The sequence below is a fragment of the Phalacrocorax aristotelis genome, chromosome 1, assembly GCF_949628215.1.
Source record: "Phalacrocorax aristotelis chromosome 1, bGulAri2.1, whole genome shotgun sequence".
Classification (NCBI taxonomy): domain Eukaryota; kingdom Metazoa; phylum Chordata; class Aves; order Suliformes; family Phalacrocoracidae; genus Phalacrocorax; species Phalacrocorax aristotelis.
This window is the reverse complement of record NC_134276.1, coordinates 59,379,996-59,402,854: the sequence shown is the minus strand read 5'-3', so window position 1 is coordinate 59,402,854 and position 22,859 is coordinate 59,379,996. Positions and strand designations below refer to the sequence as shown.

At 39.0% G+C, this 22,859-nt stretch overlaps 2 protein-coding genes across 2 annotated transcripts in view; one reads left to right on the top strand and one right to left on the bottom strand.

Moving 5' to 3' along the window:
* The window catches only part of UBAC2 (UBA domain containing 2), a 97,102-nt gene that overhangs the window by 38,998 nt on the left and 35,245 nt on the right, over window positions 1–22,859 (bottom strand). The window lies entirely within an intron of this gene.
* GPR183 (G protein-coupled receptor 183) lies at window positions 1,882–12,522 on the top strand. The gene is made up of 2 exons (XM_075090002.1): window positions 1,882–1,990; window positions 9,523–12,522. The coding sequence occupies exons 1-2, from the start codon at window positions 1,950–1,952 to the stop codon at window positions 10,622–10,624; spliced, it is 1,143 nt and encodes a 380-aa protein (XP_074946103.1). The 5' UTR covers window positions 1,882–1,949; the 3' UTR covers window positions 10,625–12,522.

Here is a 22,859-nt window from a genome sequence, read left to right as displayed (position 1 = left end):
TGTATTTAAATCAAAGGCCAGCAATATTTTATCAGATCAGAGTTGGAAACACATAGTGACACTATTTTATCATGGTAAGACTATTCTGAAATAAACATTTCCTTTAACATGAAGTCATGGTATTAATGTCAGCCCTTGAGCCAAGACTACTACGTTCCTGTGTATCTCAAAATTTCCCATTTCTGCTACACATTTTTGCTGCTAGACAGAGAACCACATTGCAATACTACTTTGTGGACATATGAAGCAAGTTCCCTCTGCAATTTCCCTTTAAACAGTCTTTAATTCTCATTACTTCATTTAAAGAGATTCTACTCTGTGATGAAGCTGAATAATTAAAAAATAACTGAAAAACAAGAAAGGAAAAAATAGAAAATAAGACCATTAAGTTCTCTCAAAGAGTTTCTGTATCTGGTGTTAGAAGATAAATTCCCCATAAAAACTGAGGAGCTGAAATCCCTAGATTGAGCCCTTCAGCTCCCTGGTATCTAAGAGGAATCAAGCCATGTTTGCTCTGGGAGTTCAGCACCAGAAAAATCAGCATATAGCGCCAACTAAAAGCTCCAAGTAGGCACAAAAGTAGCTCACAAGGCTCTACTTCATTCTGCTATAGCAAAATCCTATAGCAAAAATTCCCTATAAGATAAGGTACATTTAGTAAAGTTTAACCTTCTCATTAGATCTGCATTTACTTTAGGCTTGCCAATGAGTTGGACATGTTAGTCAAGATTGTATCTCTGCACACCTCCAACACTGCAATGTCAGCAAACGCTGTGAACACAGCCCTAACATTTCCAAAGAGGCGTTCCACCCTCTGCATGGGTTGGACCTGCCAAGTCAACATGCATACTTGCTGGTTCCTTAAAATCAGGCCACTAAATGAGGCCACTTTAAAGATAAATAGTCCTTTTAAGTCATGAACGATCACTATGAGTTTTTGGGGAAAATCCCAGGTAACTCTCAACCACAGCCTCTAACAACAAACGATAGGATTTTCCATCTATCTCTGATCTCCCAAATCCTCCTAACAAACACACTGTTTAACTCTCAGATCAACATTCTTTACCCAGAAACAACGTTACTCCAGGTAACAACGGGCTACCTCACAATCTGGCATCCCATTCCCTTCCAATTCCCCAGCCACCCATTCCTATCAATATCATTTTGGGGGAACCAGATTTGTGTTTTTAAAGCTTTTTATCTTTAATGAGTTTACCTTACATGTGTATTGCTGTTGTTGTTTTTATTATTACTATTATTATTATCATCATCCTTCCTCAAAATGCAATAAATAGCTTACAAAGGCACACATCCTCATTAATCTCTCAAGTCACCAGAGTCTTCAACTCTCTCATATATTTTCAAAGGGCATTTCTGTAAAGACTCATCATTATAATACTAAAACAGTGCTGGGAATGTACACGGGCTGTCGAGATGTCTGTTTTTACACAGCATCTCAGTATGCCTCAGTTCTGAGGTTTCATGTGCTGTGTCAGATCAGATCAATAAGCAGCAGTTTTAAAGCACGTACTGATCATACAGCTCTTTGCCACAAACTAAATTTAAGTTATTTTTAAATTCAGATGGCATATAAACAAAGTTTTTCACTCAGGGATTTTAGCTGGTCAACAATTAGTCAAGCAAACCTCTGGGTAAAGTCCCTTCTATGAAAGTCAGTAACACGCAACTTCGGGGGGGGGGGGAGAAGGAAGGGAGAATGGGGGAGGCGGGAGGGTTGTTTCTAATTACTCTCTTTGAACAGACTAATTGTAAAAGGATTAAAAATAGATGCTTTCACATCCCATAAAACAGTAGGCAGCAAATCAAGACCAGCAAACAAGGTTTTTTTTAAGCACTTGAGAAAACCTACCCCTCCCACAAATGACTAACGTAATCACTCTTGAAAACAATGTGCAAGGGTAAACTTTCGCAGTCAAGCCATCCTGCTAATGCCCTTAACTGCTCAGAGGATCCAAGAAGCTACAGATATGTAAGTACAGAAATGAATTAACTTTTAATTTTTTTTTTCACTCAACAACAGCAAACAATTCCAGAAAGATTATTTCTTTTTGGCATACTGAGTATTTTCATGTGGTAGGAAGGATAAATGATCTTCAGATGGGAGAGACAAGGCTCATGGAAGAAATTCTGATATTTTATGTTCACACATTAATATGCAGCAGTAAATTTTTATTTAAATGATCCATTGACCCACAGCATCAGTAAGTTATTTCAAGTCCTTTCTTGTAATACAGCCTTTCAATGATCACAGGGAACCGTGATACTGCATTAGCTTAGAAAATTTTTTTTAGCAATAGTGATTTCAGTTATGCTAATGCAGAAATAACTACTGTACAAGTAGTAAGGGAAGCACTGCAGTTTTTAAGTCATTCACTGAAACTTGCAGAATACTTTAACAGTAGGAGAAAGCCTTAAAACAAATCCGTACTGCGGACTGCATGAATGCACGGCTTGCTCTATCACATGCAGTCCTCGTCTATGAAACAGCCTTTACTATCGGCACAAGAACTCCTCAGTCACTCTTTTCACGTCTAAATATTGCAACAGAATATTTTAAGTATTCAAAGGTTTATGAGCTAATTCCTCTTTTACCTTCTTACATGCATTTCTTTCAAAGTTTTTAGAAGGAATTCTTTTTATTATACCGGCAAAACAAGATACATTGTTCAACAGACAATAACTGAACTATCATCTAATCTTAAAAAAAACAGAGACGGCATGCATCATGCATGCCTTTGAGCACAGAATAAGAGAGGTCTGTCTAACATCTTCACGGCTCCTCCTGAAGAGACGAGGGAACTTAAAGCTTACCTGGCAGTTAGTCTTTAAGAGCTCAAACCTCATCCTTTCTGTTCGAAAGGCTGAGGAGTGTGTATACATGTAATGAATAATACATTTAAGCTAGAGTTCTGAAGTTGTAATCCCTAAAATTAAAGACTGTACCTGTACAGTCTACGTATCACCCAGAAAAAAAAAAATTATATAAAAGGTGTGCATGTGTTCTAGTACTGAAATGCAAATTGTTATTTGATACCTTTTTTCTTTGGCTTGCAGGAATGTACCTGTCAGTGGCTCAGTTTTTTATTTTGTTTATTTGCTACATTTTAGGCTCTCTCCTTTTTACATTTAGTATACTTAAGCAAGTAAATTGAAGGGAGGTTAATCATCTCAGCATCGGCACGGGTCTTCACATTAAAATGCATATTTGGCTGAGAAGGTTTATGTTAGATAGTTCTCTCACATTAAATACAATGATCACATTTTGAAATAGAGATCCAGTAGATAAAAGCGAGACGTACACTTCAAGTGAGTTGCACTTTAACTAGTTATGTAGCATTTCAACTCAATTTCTTTATTTCCATTTCATTTAGTGTAGCTTCTACTATTTTGAGTGCCAGATATAACTGTCATACAACTTTGCAAAATCTATAGCAGGACCATAAAGATCCCACAGTGTGTGCATCTGCATATTCTGTTAAGCACTTAAAGAATATTATCATTCTTCATAGACATCATTAAGACAACTTCATTCATGAAATGCATACTTGGGATTCTCTGACGTGCGGCTTACAAATCTGGCTCCAACAAACTTGGATCTATACCAAGGAAGAATGAAAGCACTAGCCTGGAAACTATCTTACCAAAATTAGCTGTGGGTTGCGACCTGAGGATTCAGTCTTCAGGTCACTAGGTCTACTCATTGTCATTTAGGACACAAAACTCAACAGCTTTTGAAAAAAGGTAAATTGACATAATGCACTAAAAGCATATGAGTGTTAAAGTATTAGAAAGAAACAGGAAGCTTTAGGACATGCCTGTCTCTTGCCTCAGCTTTTATTAAACCATGTGTAGTTCCCAAGACGCCAATACATACACCCACATGTAACCTTAGGTGTATGGTCTTTCTATATTAACAAAGCATTCTACTATGCAACCTAGTATGCCACTTTTTAACATACGTAACTTAGTTGAATCAAGCCTTTTTCTCAAACAGAGAAAACACACTACAGAGAAGATCACTTGCGTGGCAAATTGGAAATTCAAACAGCAAATATGACTGGTCAACAGAAAACAACTGATTTCAGAGATTAAGGAAAAAATTAAACCTACCTAACCACAGCACTGCTTGTTTTCCATCTTCTACTGTTTAAACTCTATAAGACTAATACAGTTTATACCTGTAGGGGTCTGTAAGCTCAGTAAATCCTCAGGTCGGGCATTGCAGGGAAAGAGAAGTCTCCTTCCCAACCATTCCTTTTAAAACATTTATACTCTTTATGCATACAAAACCAACATAACTCCCCAATGCTGTTTGTTAAAGAAATACTGTCTGTCTCAAAGTGATTAAACCATACTATGTATAGAGTCAGGATACATCTTTCTAATGATCTGCTGTGCCTTTCCAAGAATTTAATTAGTATCCCTCTTAAATTAGCTACTGGACAGATGGACAAGGGATTCATCTCCAAAGAATGAAAATTATTGAAGAGAGGCAGACAACTCACACAGATTACAATACACAGTTAAAGCCTCCTACACTTTCCCTGCTCTGCTGAAAAGACAGATGGTGCTCCTTCAGCAAAAGCAGGAGATGAGAACAAGAAGAAAACTCATTTAGCATACAGAGAGAGCTTTGTATCACTGCTTGCACATAAACCAAACCCATGTAATGTAAGGTTGCAACATTGCAACTGCTAGGTCATAGCTTAAGTCTATGCTTGTTAACAGTTAAATGTATCTAACATTACAATACTACATACAAAGCTCATCATACATGAATGTCTCTATGAACCAGGCCTTTGGATTACATAGTACTTCCAGACTGGAGCCACCATTCTGTTCCTCAAACACCTTTTGCAGTGGGGACTCTACTCTGAGCTGGGCTCCTGCATACTGCAGTATATATGTAAAACAAATGAAGAATGCCAAACATTTTCACAGAAAACCAATCTCTTAAAACAAACCATTTTCCTTCTTTGATGAGATTGCAAAATTGGCTTAGAAAGGCACCTGCACAGATTTCAGACATGCCAGATTTTGTAAGCAGCTTGACATGGTACTGTGATTCCCCTCTGAGTGGATACGATTGCTATCAAACATCAAGAAAGCACACAGAATAGACTAAAAGCTGGCTAGCTAGCAAATGTAATAAAGTAATTGGCTAAAGAAAAACTTGTTTTCCACTGGTGGTCAGAAAGCAAACACAATGCTAAGATTTGAAAATGGCAAGTGAGAGAACAGTAAGGAACAACCTGCACTGGTTGCAAGCCTAATATTATAGGCATAAAATAAAAATTACTTTAAAACTCTCCCAGGTGTAAGGTCCTCCCAGGTAGAAGCAGAGGGCACTGGCCATGCCCCTAGGCTGGAGAGATCCTAGGACACAGGGAATCTGAGAAGTACTCTGGGATCACAGTAAATAACACTGCTCCCTGTGCAATGCTAGACAACTCTCTCTTGGATACCTAATCAACCGAGCAAAAAAACGCAGGGACATAGTGGCGAGTATACTTCCACGTTACACCGATACCGAGAGGCATCTGGAGCCCCATGACCTGTGCGGGACTAATTTGGGGTTAGAACAGACGTCACAGGACTATTTTGCCTTGTGGCGAGACATTGAAGAAGTTCACCTTGAACTGCTAAACCCATAAGATTGTAGAAAGGGGAAAGCCTCAACAGAAACAGCAACTGCAAATTAATTTTAGAGAAATTTCAATAAGAATCACAGAATCACCGGCTGGGAGGGACCTCAGGGATCATCTAGTCCAACCTTTAAAGAGACACGCACATTTTGTAACAGGGAGGTTGACTGACCAAAAACCACAGTACAAACGGTTAATTCGTTTTCTCTTCAGTTCTCCAAATCAAGACCAAACGGCATTTTGGAAAATATGCTTGAAATGAAAAGGTAGTTGAATCCATACACAAATAACTAAAATAATAACATAACTTGGATTTTACAGGTGGCCACATTAAATGAGTAAGTGTTCTCTTTACACTGCAACTTTACAGGTCTGTGTTATTGAGCATTGCATGCCTGCAGACTCAGGAAAAAGTGAAAACCTGAACAATCTTCTTTCCAATACCAATATAAAGACAGGAATTTTAAATATTTTATGCCTTAAAAGTTTGCATGTACCTCTATGCAAAAAAATGATGGCAATATTTTCTAAAATTATTAAATTGGTAAATTAATGCCTTCCCCCCCAAATATATACTTCAAAATACTATCGTTAATAATCTCAGAAGGCCAGTGGGGAGGGGTATTCAATCCAACAACCTAGAAGAGCAAATGTTCTGGTAGTGATTCTAGATGGTAGCTTCAATGGTGCATCTGGATTCATGAAATTAAATTGTCATGTTCTCATAGGCACACAGCTCATTAAGATCAGTTAAGAATCAAGTCCAGCTAGTCTGAGGTATGCAGCGGTAAGGTGGTAACATTCTCCATTTTCGCTCCAAGAATGCAAAACAAACAAAAAGTACACAAAATGGGCCTGCTGTTGTTTTTTCAAATACATTCTGTGGAGGATGGCATATGCTCTGTAAGTGTAATAAATTGATCACTAAGGATTGCTGCCAAGAAATAAACAGCAACCTGACACAAGGAATAGGACTAAAAAAAAGTCTTGTTTTACTTAATAGTCTAGATGCCTTTAAGGAAGAAAAATTTTAAATGCAACCCTGTTCAAGATTGACAAGAAAAACTGAAATACCTGCTGAGGTGAATGGAGTTTGTTCAACAAAAATAAGAGCTCAGATGTACAAAGAAGTTACCGTACTCAGGTGATATGCATTAAGTTGTCAGGTGGTAGCAACTTTACCATCTGTTTGGGCCCCAAACCACACACAGTATCTCGAGAGGTTTGTTGTTTTTTTTTAAATCAGGTAATACAGTACCTAGACACCATGGTGACTGCTCAAAAATGCCCATACATACCTACACATAGAGAAAATGCTAATACTCATCTGGAGTATTATAAAACGTGCACCCTACATGAACAGTCAAAATATTTTGGGGATAACAGAGGATCAAAAAGAACACCTTCCCCACCCAGGACTGACTTCCGCAGCAGGCAGAAGAGCCTGCTGACACCCTCTGTCAAGGAGCACAGCGTAGCTGACGTGCACGCTGCCCTGGACGCCCATGAGCTGTGGTCCTCCAGCTTTCTTCTCATCTGTTGGTGGCCAGTTTGTCCTGCTGTGGGACTCCTCCCCCTGTATATCCATGGTAGCACCATGGATAGACACAAACTCTCTCTCAGCTAGGACTCCCTCCTCAATATAGCCATGGTTTTATGCAAGGGTCAACATCCTATTCTGAGCAACAAGAAGTTCCAGACTAATTTATCACAGTAAAGATCTGACTCCATAGCACAAAATTAGGTAACATGCATTTTATGAAATTCTACTCTTGATGTAAAAAAAAAAAATTAATTGAAATTACAAAGTCTTTCCTAAATCATAGTTAAACACGTTTGTATAATTGATATTCTATATGTCACAAACATTTATAGAAAGAGAAACTAATGGATGTGACAATTATGCACACTATTTATGAACCAAAACTATCACAACTTTACAGTGAAAATAAAATTACACAGTTAGTATGCTGTAGCTAGTTATGGCAATAGAACTGTTTATCATAAATCTCAGATTGTTCTTCCTTACGTATGTTTAAGAAATTATTTTACCTAAATTTCAAGGAAGGTATAAGTCAAACACACTAACACCACGATACTGTGAACGATGCGGAATTAACCAATACAAAATTACATTCATTCTTAAATCTACACTACAGCTGGAGAGTTGCTATTTGCCAGTTCAATTCCCTTATTCAAACCATAAAACTCCCACTTCAGATTTGGCTTCTAACCATGAATGCAGTATTCCCACCTCTTGATGCAGGGTACATACTTCACAGGTATCTAAGAATCAGAACATTGTACATCTATCAGTCAGAAATCACTCACCTGTCTTTCCTACTGCCTGGGCAACACAGAAGTACAGACTTAATAGAGTATCTGGATGTTAAATGTCTGTCTTAAACATATGTAGTATAACTCATCTATGTATTTCAATACACATCATCCACTCTCCACAGGTTTACTGTTTACAGAGAACTTTATGCACCCCTGCTAAGCTAGCCAGAAGTCTGATCAGACTGGCTTATAATACAGTGTGTGTTGCTGGTACAGTAATTGTGAAACCCAAAATAAGTAGGACAATCTCCTCAAAACATGAAAGAAGATTGTAACCTTTTAATGCTTTCACAAGTCAATAAAAGGATAGTGAATACTTTCTAAAACGTGTAGCTTCAAACCCTGAAAAGTGAGAGGTATTTTCCAGGAAGACTTGTTCAAGGTACAATAGACTACAGTAAATATTGTGTGTTGAAAGGCAAATGATCAGAAATAGCCTAGACACTTTAATAGAAGTTACCAGATAGACTTAAAACTCGGGTTACAACAGCTTTTATCTCCAGATAGTACTGTGTATTAAAGCAGAAGCAATTTCCTTTTGACTGCTGTTTTAATCCATAAATGGTGCTTCTGAGAGGTACTATTTTCCACAACAGCTGCTCGAGGAGTAACATGAGATATACCATCCTTTCTGACATTTATGCTTACACTATGCAACTGTCAGGTAACAACACCCCTAAGAAATATTTTGCACTGGAAGAAATATCAACAGGACGGGGTGTCCTTTCCGTTTCTGAAATTCTGCTGGATCATTTTTTATATTTTTAAGTCCCCCAAATCACTGCCACTTTGCAGCTCTTCCATGCTACTTTTGAATGTGCAGGTTAAACAATGTCTAAAATCTACTAAATTGACAACATTTAAAATATTTCAGCAGGGTTCTCTCTCTTTTGCAGAGTGACTAAAGTAGTAGTCTTCAGAATTTATGTATATAACAATATTTGAATTAGATTCCAAAAGCCAATTCTTGAAGCTAGTATTAAACAAGCTGAATTATTATAATGCCAGTATGATAAGAACACTGAAAAAAATTTGTTTCTCTAAATAAGTTAAACCATCACAATGTGAATTGTTAGAAATGAAAACTCCCCAGAATTAACTGAAACACATTTAAAAGATTGTGTCTGCTTGTCTGAACCTTGGGGACTTCGTACGATCCTTTATCATATGATTTCTTCAGACCCCTTTTTCCTCTCAGATTGCTTTAAACAGTCTCCCACCTCCTGACCATCTATAAACTTCACTTCCCAAACACATTACACCCCTGGTTTATTATTTTGCCCCGTCTGATTTTTTTTTCAGGAAAGAAGCAATTGGTATCAAAACAGAAAAGCCAAAAAGCATCATCTTTTTGTTTGTTTTCAGAAGGAGGCTTGAAAAGTATTTCACCACAATGAAGTTTCATTTCAGTTTTTACAATCTTGCTTTTTGCAACAGAGGTCAGCTGTTGTTATGCAGAAGAAGTTTATCTACATTTATTACAAAATGTTCCCTTTTCTTTTTTTTTCCATGTTAGGTCTACTGAGCTTCCTGCAACAGTGGTTACAGAAATGGACACTTCCACAGTTTCTCAGACAAACAGTTCCACCTGTGATTTATATGAGCACAAAGACACAGCACGGATACTACTGCCTGTCTTCTACAGCTTCATCTTAATTCTTGGGGTGCTTGGAAACACCATTGCCCTCATTGTCATTTTTAAAAACAGAAAGAAGATGAACTCCACTACCCTCTATTCAACAAATCTTGTCTTCTCCGATCTCCTGTTCTGTATTGCCTTGCCTACAAGGATAGCCTACTATGCCCTGGGATTTCACTGGCCATTTGGAGAAGCATTATGTCGAATAACTGCTCTCTTCTTCTATATCAACACCTACGCAGGTGTAAACTTCATGACATGTTTGAGCATTGACAGGTTTTTTGCTGTTGTCCACCCCTTCCGATATAAGATCAGAAGAATTAAATATGCCAAGGGCATTTGTGTCTTTATCTGGTTTCTTGTATTTAGTCAAACTTTCCCATTACTTATACAATCCATGTCACAGGAAGAAAAAGAAAGGACTACATGCATGGAATATCCAAACTTTGAAAAAATAGAACATCTACCATTTATACTTCTTGCTGCCTGTTTAGTAGGATACCTTATTCCCCTGGGGATTATAGTATTCTGTTACTCTCAAATTAGCTACAAACTTTTTCAAGCGGCCAAGGAAAATCCACTGACTGAAAAATCAGGGATCAACAAAAAAGCCATCAACACAATTGTATTTGTAATTATAGTGTTCATTATCTGCTTCACCCCTTACCATGTTACAATCATACATCACATGATTAAGAAGCTTCAGAATGAACCCTTGTGTACTCAAAAGAAAATTTTCCAGAAGTCGCTCCATTATACTGTGTTTTTGATGAATTTTAACTGCTGCCTAGATCCTTTCATCTATTTCTTTGCATGCAAAGGATACAAGAGAACTGTAATGAAAATATTGAGGCGACAAGTGAGTATATCAATTTCAAGCGCTGTCAGATCACATCACGAAGAAAGCTCACGCGATGTGGGAGAAACGCAAATGATGGTACTTTCAAAATCTTCCAATGGAAATGTACCTGAAAAATAAAGTCTGTAGTACACTGCAGTGGAGCAAGCTTAAACATCCAGGGTCCACAGCAAAACCTCTTAGTGCTCCCTGTACAGCAGCTTAAGTAAGATTCTCTTTCTCAGGATGTCAGGAAATCAAGGAGTGATGTTGGACTGAAAAAGAACTGTCACAGGACAGCAGGAAAACTCAGCATTATCATTTCCTAGTTGTTTCACTTTGACTGATCTCATTATTTTTTCCAGGAAATACGCACCATTGTGAATGTTCAAATTCCATACTGCACATACGTATGCCTGGATGTTATTAACTCATGCAAAGACTTGGATCACAGATTGCGTGTCTGAGAAAGGGTTAAACACAAATAGCTTACAATTCAGACTGACTACAACTAGAACATCTGAAAATGCAAGACCCCTAGCTGAGCTCCAATAACTGCAATGGTTTTGTTAGCCAAGTCACACAGCAAAGAAAATCAAACTTTGAGATAAAACGGACAATTTCTGTTCACGTTTGACTACCACAAGTGCCTAGTTTATAGCCCTTTGGAGGTTTTATAGTGGCATTTTATAGTACTTAGAGCACAAATGTCTTAATGGACAATTCATAGATAACATTGTCAAATGTAACAGATGAAAAGTTAATGAACTGCTTGGTTCTCCCCAATGCTGAGTATCTCCTGTATTAGATCACTCATCTTTGCAAGGTGTATTATCTCTTTACTCCCTTTCCTAAAGGAGAACTTTTTTGCTTATGTATTGTAAAGTGGCGCTATTCTAATTGTATATAAATTATTTATAAACTCAAAAAATAAGTTGAGGTGAGAGACTGTAATATGAAAACTACACCGTTTCAGTCAAAGAGCAGTGATACAGGGTTCTTCAGAACTTCTGCTAAAGTCAGACATGGACACAAGACAAACCTTTTAGAAACAGGAATAAATGTTCACAGTTGAAGGCACCAAAAAGTATATTAATGGATTAATTCTGATGGTGTGAGATGGCCGCCTCTTTTTAAGTGCTGTTCACCTGAGAGATCAATAAAGGAGAACAGCAGGATTGGCTGGGAAAGGACAAGCTTTCCCATCACGCCTTCATACAGCGCATCTGGGCTCCCTTTGGGCACACTGAAATTGGGCCAGCAAAGTGACCAAATGACTTAAACACATCCTGCTGGAATCAGCTCAATACCAGTTGAGTATCCAGGATGCGAGCTCTGGGTTCCTGCTGTCATGCCCTTCCGTCATGTGTCAGTTTCCTTCCCTACTTTATTCCTGGCCCCCATGTCTTTTCTTTTGTCTTCTATCTTACTAATATGCCTTCACCTGCCAACACAACTTGGTAATTGCACCACGAGGTTGTGATGGAAAAGGAAAATTAAAGAGGGCTTGATAATTACTGGTAAAAGCTATGCCAGATGTCAGAATAAATGTTATTTATTGCAGCTGTATCTCTCCGGCACTGAGGTTGTACTGGAAGTCAAACAAACATAGTTACATTTGTCATCTTTGCAACTCTTTCCTTCCTCACATGTTGACCTCCGCCTACCTGCAAACATGGAAGGGTCATATCTGAACAGCAGTATGGAAACATTAAATTAACAATTACTTTCTTATGGGAAAGAAAATGAAAAAGACCCTATATTTTATAACGCTTAGATTGCTAAAATTGAATTTCTGATTATAAAAGACACTATGCAGCTACAAGAAAATGGTTTAAGTAAAATAATTTTTAACAGAAGTTCTACTTAATTCTGTATGTTATAGCAGTTCTGTTCTTGTCAGCTTTTTAATAAACTATTTTAAAATATTATTTAAGAATTTGTTCCTATTGGAGTAAGCAAATTATAGCCTGATAAAACCACAGACAGACCACTCATGAATAACCAGAAGCTGTAGAAATAAAATATACGTATTACTAACATCACACCAGTAGAAGCTCATTTTATTCTACTAATGTCTGGTTTTTTATTTTTGGTATGCGTTTCATCTATCTGTGATTAAAACCTTGACAGCAAGAAGGTTTTTCTTATATTTGTCTGTAAAATATAACTCAAATATATATTTAGCACCATGTAATGCAGATATCTATTCTAAGTAGAAACAAAGTGAAGATAAGTATTGGAAATCCTTCTCTATCCCTGTTTTCTCCTGATAGCAATTCTGCTATTTTCAAACTTAGACTTTTTTTTTTTTTTAGATCACATCAACATTCTCCAGCAGCTAACTTTACATCAAAATACTGCTTATGCTCTAACAAGCCTTAGAGTGTTGGTCCAGTTAGATACAGGTTTGAAGGAAAAAAAATAGCTTTTCTATTTTAATAATTCTCAAATGCCAAAGAAACCAATAAAATAAAAGCCTTTAAAAGCTAAGATAAGGTCAGCTTCCTGACAAGAGTCCTAAACGCACAGACACACAGACAGACAGTGACAATTTATAGCTGCAGCAGCTGATGCCACTGCTTCCCCTCACTACTCGTTAGCACACCCTCACAGCTCATACACACTCATATCAATGAGAAGCCTCTTTTCTGTGTGCTTATCTGAAACTGCCAAAAGTAGCGGCGGTGGTTTCGGTTGGCCTGGGACATGGCATCGAAGTAATTTAAAGAGCATCTGTCCTATTTCTTCTACCAGGTGTTCTGTGGGGTGGTACCACCACCAGAGAGATGGTAACAAGCTGCTGCATGGGAGCAAGTGAGAGCAGTAACACTGAAAACTTACAGCGATTCTCAAACACCTGGTTTTCTTCAAGATGCCCTTATCCATTCACCCTGCTGGTACTCTTCCCCAGTACTGTCAGTTGGAGTGTTTTTACAGTAGCAGTTACACGTAGTGGCACACCTCAGGTCCCTCTCCTACTGCATGCTGCACCGACATGAATAGAGGGGATAAAGCCACACCTGGTATCTCTTTTCCTCTCAACACCGAGTATATAATGGATGTGTCTATCTTAAAAGACATGAGCACGCCATGCCATGCAGTATGTGGCTGAAGCAGTATGAGCTTTGCAGAAGAAAATATCCTTTTGATACATTCTAGGAAATGCCCCCTTCTGCATGAAAGGGTGGGAAACAGTCAGATTTGGAGCGCACCCACCCTTTTCACATATAAATAAAGCAGCTGACAACTAGCAGGGCATTCAAATGGCTCTCTCATTATGAGGATCTGACTGAAGTTCTTCAGAGAAGCTGGGCGTCTGTTCGGAGGGTGAAGCCCATGTTGATGACAAAATGATAGAATACCTTTTAACTCTGCACTTTGGAGTGTAGGGCTTGGGCAGCTGCTAAGAGGACATCAACTAGACTATGTCTCCACTGTTGACATCCTTCTAAAATCTTACCTGGCAGAGAATGTGACAGAGCACATAGAAATAAAAATGATGGCGGGGGTCAAATGGTACATTTTGGCTGCCTCTGTCCAGGTCCAGAAAAGAAAGTTGTATAAACACCTGTTGTTGAACACATGACCAAGTGAAGGTGCATCACGTGAAAAATCCCAAAACAGGCATGCATTTTCAGCAAAAGAGCATTTAGTGCCTTTACCTTTTCTTTCGCTGAGAATGTAAAACTAAGGATTACTACGGCAAGTGCTCAGACAGGTTCCCTCAGCTGCCTTGGGCTCAAAGATATTGAAGTCTAACTGAAAGAGAGAAGATGAGGAACACAAATTTCTGTGGCTTACAGTCCCAGACGAAGAGGACAGGTATTCCCCAAGGCATCGCTGCCCGAATCTTCTGGCTGTGGCCCTGAAAGCTATGCAGGTGTGGAACCTGTCAGCAACACGGTCATCTCCTAGCAAAACAGAGTAACAGCAACTGTCTGAAGTGGTAAACATGCTACCACAAATAATACAATTCCTAAAGGTGGTTAATGACTCCTCTTAAACCAGCAAGCTCATTAGTATAAAGAAAAAAAATTGAGGGGTTTGTGTTTTGGGGTTTTTTGAACAGAAGTTGCATTAAAGTCTAACATTGTTCTGAAAGTCAAAAGCTTTCAGGTAAGCAAGAAATGAACAGACGCCAAGAAAACAAGGAGACAGTCTGCAGCATAAGAAAAATAAATAGGGTGCAATTGGAGAGAAGGAGAAGAGAAGCTCTGCCTTACACGACCAGTTTTGGAGGAACTGAAAAGCAGCAATGTACTCTGTCTCTTCTACCTCCATGTCTGTTGTACAGAGCGGGCGAAGAGCTCAAGACAAACTAAGGTTTGTATCTTAGCAGTATCCCACTGTGCTGACTCAGTACAGACAAGGTCAATGGAGACCAAGAATCACTAGAAAAACACCAAATTCATCTGAGTGAAATATTCCTCATACAGTCTTGCCTAAGCTGTAGCCTGCAGACTAAGGCTGTGGCACAAAATGAACTCAGTCACGCTGCAACCCTTTTCCGAAGAAAAATAGGGGAATTGCTGTTTGTGTAGTAAATGCTCGGACAAATTTCCTCAATTTTTTTCCCCTCAGAATACTCTCTTGGCTTCCTGCAACTTCTAATTTTGGAGTTCCTGAGGCAGATGTCTCATCTTTGCACATGAGAGTCCTCAATCAATTCTTCTTCCATCGGCCTGTCTGGTCCCTTTTTGAACTCAAATAAGATGTCTGTGCCTGCAGCATCTTGCAGCAAGAAGTTCCACAGTCTAACTAGCCACAGTGTGTGGAGCCGTTTTCTTTTGCTTGTGACACCTGTTAGTTTCATTTGAAGTCCCCTGCTTCTTGTACTAGAAATGAGTGAACACAGTGACTCACTATTCACCCCGTCCACTTGGTTTTACTCTTGGTTTTATAGGCTTGCATCAAATCCCCTTCCTTCAAGTCATCTAGTTTCTTCTCCTGTGAACAGTCAGATCAAAGCTGTTCACGACTTCATCCAAAGTATAGAGGAATGAAAGAAGGCAAGTGCAAAGAAACAACAGAAACCCAACTGTGTTTGAGCTCGGTGGCAGAAGAGAAGAACAGGACATCTCTATACACAGGGAGATCAACAGCATACTGATCTGCTTTTCCTACCACAGTAGCATACAGGTAAGGCTCAAAACCAGGACCTTACCCCACGACTGCCAAATTTGGATAACTTTGCTCAGATGCATTAAATAAAAAAGAACAGCACCTCAATGGGCTGGAAAAATGGGCCCACAGGAACTTAATGAAGTTCAGTAAGTCAAATGCAAAGTCCTGCACCCCAGATGGAATAACCCCACACAACACTGCAGGCTGGGCACGAGGTGGTTAGAAAGCAGATTGGCAAAAAAAAGTCTGAGCTCCTGGTGCACAACAAGAGGAGTCAGTGTGACCTCATGACCAAATATGTATGGGACCATGTTCGAAAGAAGGTCGAGGGAAGCGATCTTTCCCCTCCATTCAGTATTTGCGGGATTATACCTGGAGTCCTGTACCCAGTTTTGGGCTTCCCAGTACCAGAAAGATACTGATCCACTGGAACAAGTCCAGCAGAGGGCCCCCAAAACGATGAAGGGGCTTGCAGCACATGCTACAGGCAGGGTGGCTGAGAGAGCTGAGATGGTTCAGCCTGGAAAGGGAAGACTGAGATATTACTGCTGTCTTCAACTGCCTAATGGGAAGGGGTTCAGAAACAATGGCAACACCCAGTAACAGCCACAAGTTGCAGCAAGGAACAATAAAACATTAGGAGGCATTTTTTCATCATGAGGTTAGTCAGGCATTGGGAAATGTTGCACAGAAAGCCTATGAAATCTCTATCCTTAGAGATACTCAAAACTTGGCTGGACACAGACCTGATTAAATTGGCACTACCAGGGTTGAACAACATGACCTCCAGAGGTTCCTTTCAACTACATCCTCCTACAACTAACAAATTTGGTCAAAACTTTAAGTTAGATGAGAAAGCAATATGAAACTCAATGCCCTTGCTGTAGAACTAGCAAATTACACAACTTCAAAAATCTTCCAGTGTTGTCCTCTACTTAAACCCTTATCAAAATGCTGTCATTAGCATCCTCCTAAAATAAAGAAAGGTCAAAGCATGGCCTAGATTTCTTTCCAAAAAGCTGCATTCATCTTTCCTCAGTGCAGAAATATGAGTTTCTCCTCTTCCTCTTTTCTTTTCCTCAGTTGTGACAGATGTTGTGCAAAGGACTAAACTAAAAAAGCAAGGTTTGCACCTGTTCTGAAGGCAGCAACATTTGTGGTTATCCTATCCCCTCCAGAAAAGTATACATTGTCTTATACCATGCACAAGGAGAGCTATGTTCCTCCCTCTAATAAGCTAGGCTTAGCAGTTTCATCCTTCCTGTGGCATGTAACTTTCGAGGGAAGTTGTGGTTAGTTAGCAGAAGACACTCTGAGGCAGCCTACTTTAAATATAGAGATGCTGAAAACTGATTATTCTCAGCTTACTAGCCTACAAAGCAGCCAGAGAGTGTTTTATCAGCAGCTGCTGATACTAAGGGGCTACGGACTTGATGAAGCCTTAATATCACAACTTCTAAGTATGGAAAGTTACAGCAATTCTTACTAGAATTGACAGTGACAGATCATTGTCCCCACTGGGACAGGAAGAGACGAAGCACCTCTGCCAGCTGCATGTGTGAGGCATTTTTGACAAAAAGAGACAACTGAAGACTCCTGACAAATTCTGAGACTGTAAAGGCAACTCTGGGACAATTCTTTTTTTTTTTTGACCTTTAAAAAAGAGAAATACAGTGTATTCACAATGCCAGCTATTTGAAACATCCCAAACACCCATCAGAACCTTACTCCTTCCTTCACTCAGATGGGGGCAAACCAACTATTTTAAATGTGTCAGGGCTAGCTTCTAGGATAGATACATAATAATGTTATTTATACTAAAAGGGGGCTAGAGGGCAGTGCTTCACATTCATATCCCTAACACTTAACAACATCTCAAGATCTCTCCTAGTGGCTTTGCTCTAGACAAAAATTGACATAAATGATCAGACAGGACATCTAGAAAGAGGCCTGCAAGAAGATAACACATTTTATGTCACTATTAAAAATGTGACCTGGAAGAAAGTATCTTAGCTCTGTGGATGGGGGGGGTGGGGGTGAAGGCATCTGAAGTTACTGATGTAACAGATTACATTGTATTAATTTCATTAAATGAAGGATCTTTCCTCTTTAACTCCTCTTAACTCGCAAGCTAGAGCAGAAGCTCTGAAACAAGCCTGCTTGGATACCACCAGTGGTAAGCAGAACTCGTGACCACAAATGCCAGCGATGACTGCAAAATGAGCAGCTTACAACTCTTCTTTTTTTTCTCCTGCACTGTTCCAGCCATTCAGCTAGCACCCTCATCCCACGGCCTTGGCCGTCAGGAGTCAGTCCGTACCCAGAAGCACAGGGAGAGCTGTCCACAGCTAGGCAAACCTACAGACGCCAAGCTCATGGCTGAGACCAGCTAGCTGAGGACCACCACAGATGGAGAACCTAGAGTAAAGGAAATGCCTCCTGTTGTCTGAACTGGTTTTACTGCCTCCGTAAAAGGTGTCTTTACATTTCCTCCACTGCATGTGGAAGCTGAACTTGGAAAAATTAATTCCCCTGGCTATGGCCCTGTCTTCCTAATAGCATGGTTACTGGTGCTGTGGAGACACTTACTGTACAGCTCAGCATCTCTATTCAAGCAGTCAAGCACCACTGCCATCATATATCCCTTTGCAGCATTTCTTGTGCTGCAACTTGCAAAATCCTGATGAAATTAAATGATTAATGATCAGAATTGTAATTTTAAAATGTCCATAAAAAGATTTTTTAAACAGATATCAATAAAGAGTTAGTATCATAACATGTTTTAACTACAAAGTCTCATTGTCATGTGGCCTAGATAAGGTCTTCACAATTTAAAAAAAAAACAAAAACCAAAAGTAGTATTTGTCTTTAATGTTTTAATCAGTTCTTCTAAGGCTGAGCAATCTTTATTCATTAATTTACATCCTCTGTCAAAATAGCTACAATTAGCAAGGCGTAAAGATGGTGCTTCAGTTCTGAAATTACGTCTCAGAAATCAGATTCTAATGCTCTTTCACAAGGTGCTACTTTCTGGTCACAAAGAAAAACAGGAAACAAGTACACCTCACTGGCCACAGACACGTTGGTGGAAGAAGTTTTTGCTACTCTCTTTTCACAATTCTATTCAACTTTTTCAGCATCTCAAAAAAAGGTCTAATCAAATAAGAGCTGTGATCTACATTCCAATTAATCTGACAATATAACCCAACTGCTCACAACAGGACTCTTCCACACACAGGGCAATGACAGCAGTGGCCAAGTGGTAGGGGAAGAATGTCAGGGCTTACCAAGAAGATGTACCAAGAACTGCAGAGCACCTCAGAACTATAAATGAAATTTTACTTTAGTTAAGTGACCTTTGCTTAGGACAGTAATACTTTTTCGATCAATAAGAAATCAGAAAATCAAAAGTACTCTGAATCAAAATGTTTGCAACTGCAGAAGCAAACTTACCAATAATGATTTGTTTATCTGCTGCAGTAGCCAGTGGCGGACAACTACTCTGTGTAAAGTTAGTGATCCACATAACCACTAATTGAGGTGTATGCCTCTGTATCATGGATACCGTGTGACTGTTACCTAATCAAGGTGTATCTAATCAATAGTCTAGGTAATCAATGTTTGCACAGCCAATACATAATTCCTCTATATGCAGTCAATGCACATTTAATCTTAAGTATAGAGTATTGTCTCATTAATGTGAACTTTTACATGCAACAGTTCTGGGACTGCAGCTTTATTAATAAGAGAGTATATTGTCCAAGGGAGTCTTAAAAGCTAAATCCTCACTCCTGGCTTGAATCTGTCAGTAACTGGTGAATCTGTACCCTGGAGAAACACTAGTGATCTCAGAGCTGGTGAACCTCACCATGGATGGGGTCTGCGCCGTATGCGGTCCCTGACCTGTCCAGCCAATGCTGTAACATCTCGGAGTTTCCAGCATCAGAAGAGACATAAGATTTTGTAACTTACTATCAGCTTTTCTGGGCTATTAATGAATAGGTATCTGCCTTGCAAGTGTGCCTTTCTTACTGGAATCCAGAAAGAACTGTCTTCTCCTTGGTGCAAAACACTTAGTATATTATTTTTTGCTTTTCCAACTGCCAATACCAGTAAGATAAAAGGTGAGTCATAATTCTTTTTCTGCAAAAAGATTTAGTATTCTTTCAAATCAAAAAGATAAAAGTGACTAAGTTAAACTTAAATTAATGAATTTTTGTTATGAGCAGAATGAAAGTGTACAAACTAATGATAAGGCTTTGTGGAGAATAATAATGAAAAAAATGCAAGCAAAATACTAGCCATAGAGAACGTAACAGTGAACTATCCTAAAATCTGTGAGAGAATCAAGCAGTGGTCCCTCTGAGAAAAACCTGTGATCAAGAAGTGGTTGGAAGAAAACAAGGAATTAGAATATGAATTTGAAAAAACTCCCACTTTTTAAGGCCGTTTAGGATGGCAACAAACACTCAATAATATAACAACCCAGGAATGCTACATGAACTTGGGAAAAATGGCTAAACATTTTTAGTGATTTCTGTGCTTCATACATAAAAGCTTAAGTACTAGTGCTACAAAACCCACAAATACCTCAGAAGAAAAGTAAACCGGTATTTTATTTGTTCGAACAAACTGGTGAAATAAAAATATCCCTTAATCTGAAAATTTAATATTTTACTCTTTGAGTACTCTTAGCTGTGCTTCCCAAAAAACACTTGATGGCCTTTGGTAACAACACCAAGCAAATGAAATACTGTGGGCTACATGACAATTTGTTCTCCCCATTTGGCTTCAGTTTCAACCTTTCAATATTTTGCAACAGGCATGAAGCAATGATTACCAACAGAGTGGTTAAAATTCTATTGAAACGAACAAGTTTTCCACTCTTAATATCTACCTCCCTCCTAGAGAAACTAGCTGCATAGAGAAACAATTTCAGATTAAAATTTTAAACTATTTTATTTTTTAGAAGTCTATTATTGCAGACAAAAATGGTGTCTGATTTTATTTTTAAAAGTTTTGTAGAAATATAAAAGATAATAATAAATTTTCTCTTCTTTCAATTTAATTTTTAGAAGTTCACAATGTTGGTTCAAAGCAACTCTCGGTAGCATCACAACCCCCCCCCAACCCAAACTTCACTACCATTTCTGTGTCCTCATACATAATAAAAATAATGGGACTTGCCACATCAAAGCACATTTCTGTCTAATCTGCTACCCTGATTCTGACTGACAAATACTAAATCATTCAGAGAGAGGCAACGTCTCATAATAATACGCCTATTGTGCGGTTTCTTCAAAACAATTACTGCTTCTTCTAATAACCCTTCTTTAAAATTACCCAGTACAGAAATCCAATTATAGCTCATTTATCTTTAAAAAGGGTTAAAACAGCTGGCAATACTTAGTAATGTTGGCAAGGACACAAGTAATGTTTACCTCCCATAAACATAAACTGCATACAGAATACTGACTGCAGAGATAAATCCTGCTGCAGGGTAGACCAGCTTCTCTCCCCTTAAATAAAACCACATTCTAATCTGAATAACTACACTTAGTTCACAGATCTCTAATAATGTCATGATTGGTACTTTCCACTTAATAAAACCAATTAAAAAAGGTAAGTGTGAAAGTGGTGACAGCCTGCAATTACAAATGTGACTTGGTATTTTCTGAATTTGAAAGGGGCAGCTCCTCTCAGGGAAGCCCTTTCAAAGGTGTACCACCTTGCTTCCAGGTACATTCAACCACTGATAACATTTTTTGTCAAATTACCTCCCGCTGCCTTTTTTCTCTTAACTAATGTTCCCCAACTGTGTATTCTGTGTGCACGCGTATGTGCCTATCTGAGAGGTGCGATGGCAAATAGACTTCATGTGCCAACTGCAATGCTGAGGTAAGTATCTTAATTATTGTGAAAACGGAGCATTGCCACATTTCAAAAATGCCCTCAAAATCCTCAGCAAATCCTGACACCAGTTAAGAAACAGCTGATTATCCATTTATTATTATAGTCTGACATCTCAGATGGCACAGCTCCACGTAGGGCAGAGCTTTTGCCTGATAATGACATTTTGGCTTCTTCTTCCAGTTATTAAAATCGGGCCTTGGTGTAATAAACTGTGGAGAATCCCAGTTCAGAGGTTACAGTCTTTCTGCTCCCCATCTGCTCCCCTCCTCTGGCATTTATTACTGACTCCACAGCAATGCATGCCTTAACCTCAAGCATCTGAACCTGGGCTGAAGCTATCAGCTGCGAATCTTGTGGTACAGAGTGACGGAAGGAGAAAGTTCTGCCTTCCAGCTACATGTTCCCAGTGCTTTCCTTGCTCTGGTGCTGGCTTTCATCCACCCAGACGCGAGCAGGTTTAGAAACTTAAGCCAGTGGGAAATGATACCTGTAAATATATATCTGTATACATGCTTTATTTTTAAACATTAAATAATAAAAATTTGAAAATAAATAATTAAACAAACCCATACCAAAAACCCCCAACATTTTAAACATCTCCCTATAACCACTGCCTGTAGGAAGTCACATGACTCACACTGCAAGTGATAGAAAGGAAAGTACAGCCGGGGCCAAGCACTTGCTCTGTAAGCCACAGCCTGTGCTTCAACTGGCTTAATCCTGCTATAAAACTGCACCTTCAGCAGGTGAAGCAAAGCCACACATTTGTTCTTGCTGCCTCCTTTACACGGCTCTGGCAGTGGGGTGAAGGATACAGCTGGGGAAGCCATGTCTGTTTTTTGAACTAGCACAGCCCTTTCCATCAGTTGAACGCAAGTCGGAGCCCTCAGTTCAGAGTACGGGTGCCTCAAGCTCCCTTACACTGATTAAGTGTCACTTTGCATTTGTTAAGAGTATTTTTTCTCTACCATTATTCTGTCTCTTCTGACCCACGTATTAAGATCTTCATAGTTCTCTCAAGAGTCTAAGTACACTAGGTCTCATTTTCTGATCCTGTCCCCTTACTCTTTGATTTCTTCTCATAATCACTACTATACTAAGCGTCTGGAAGTGCATAACTTAAGCACTTAAGGACAAAGACTTTTACCTTAAGAATCCCAGTAAGGTGGACTCCTGACGGCCTACTGACAGTCTACTCCCCTTGGTTGAACATAGTGTGGAAGGAGTGAAGCATGCCCTGTCCTTCCTATTTGCCCATCCCACACTTCCAACACAAAGAAGGGATTCAGAAGTAGACGAGAAGATGGAGGTATGCATATAGATAACATCACAATCT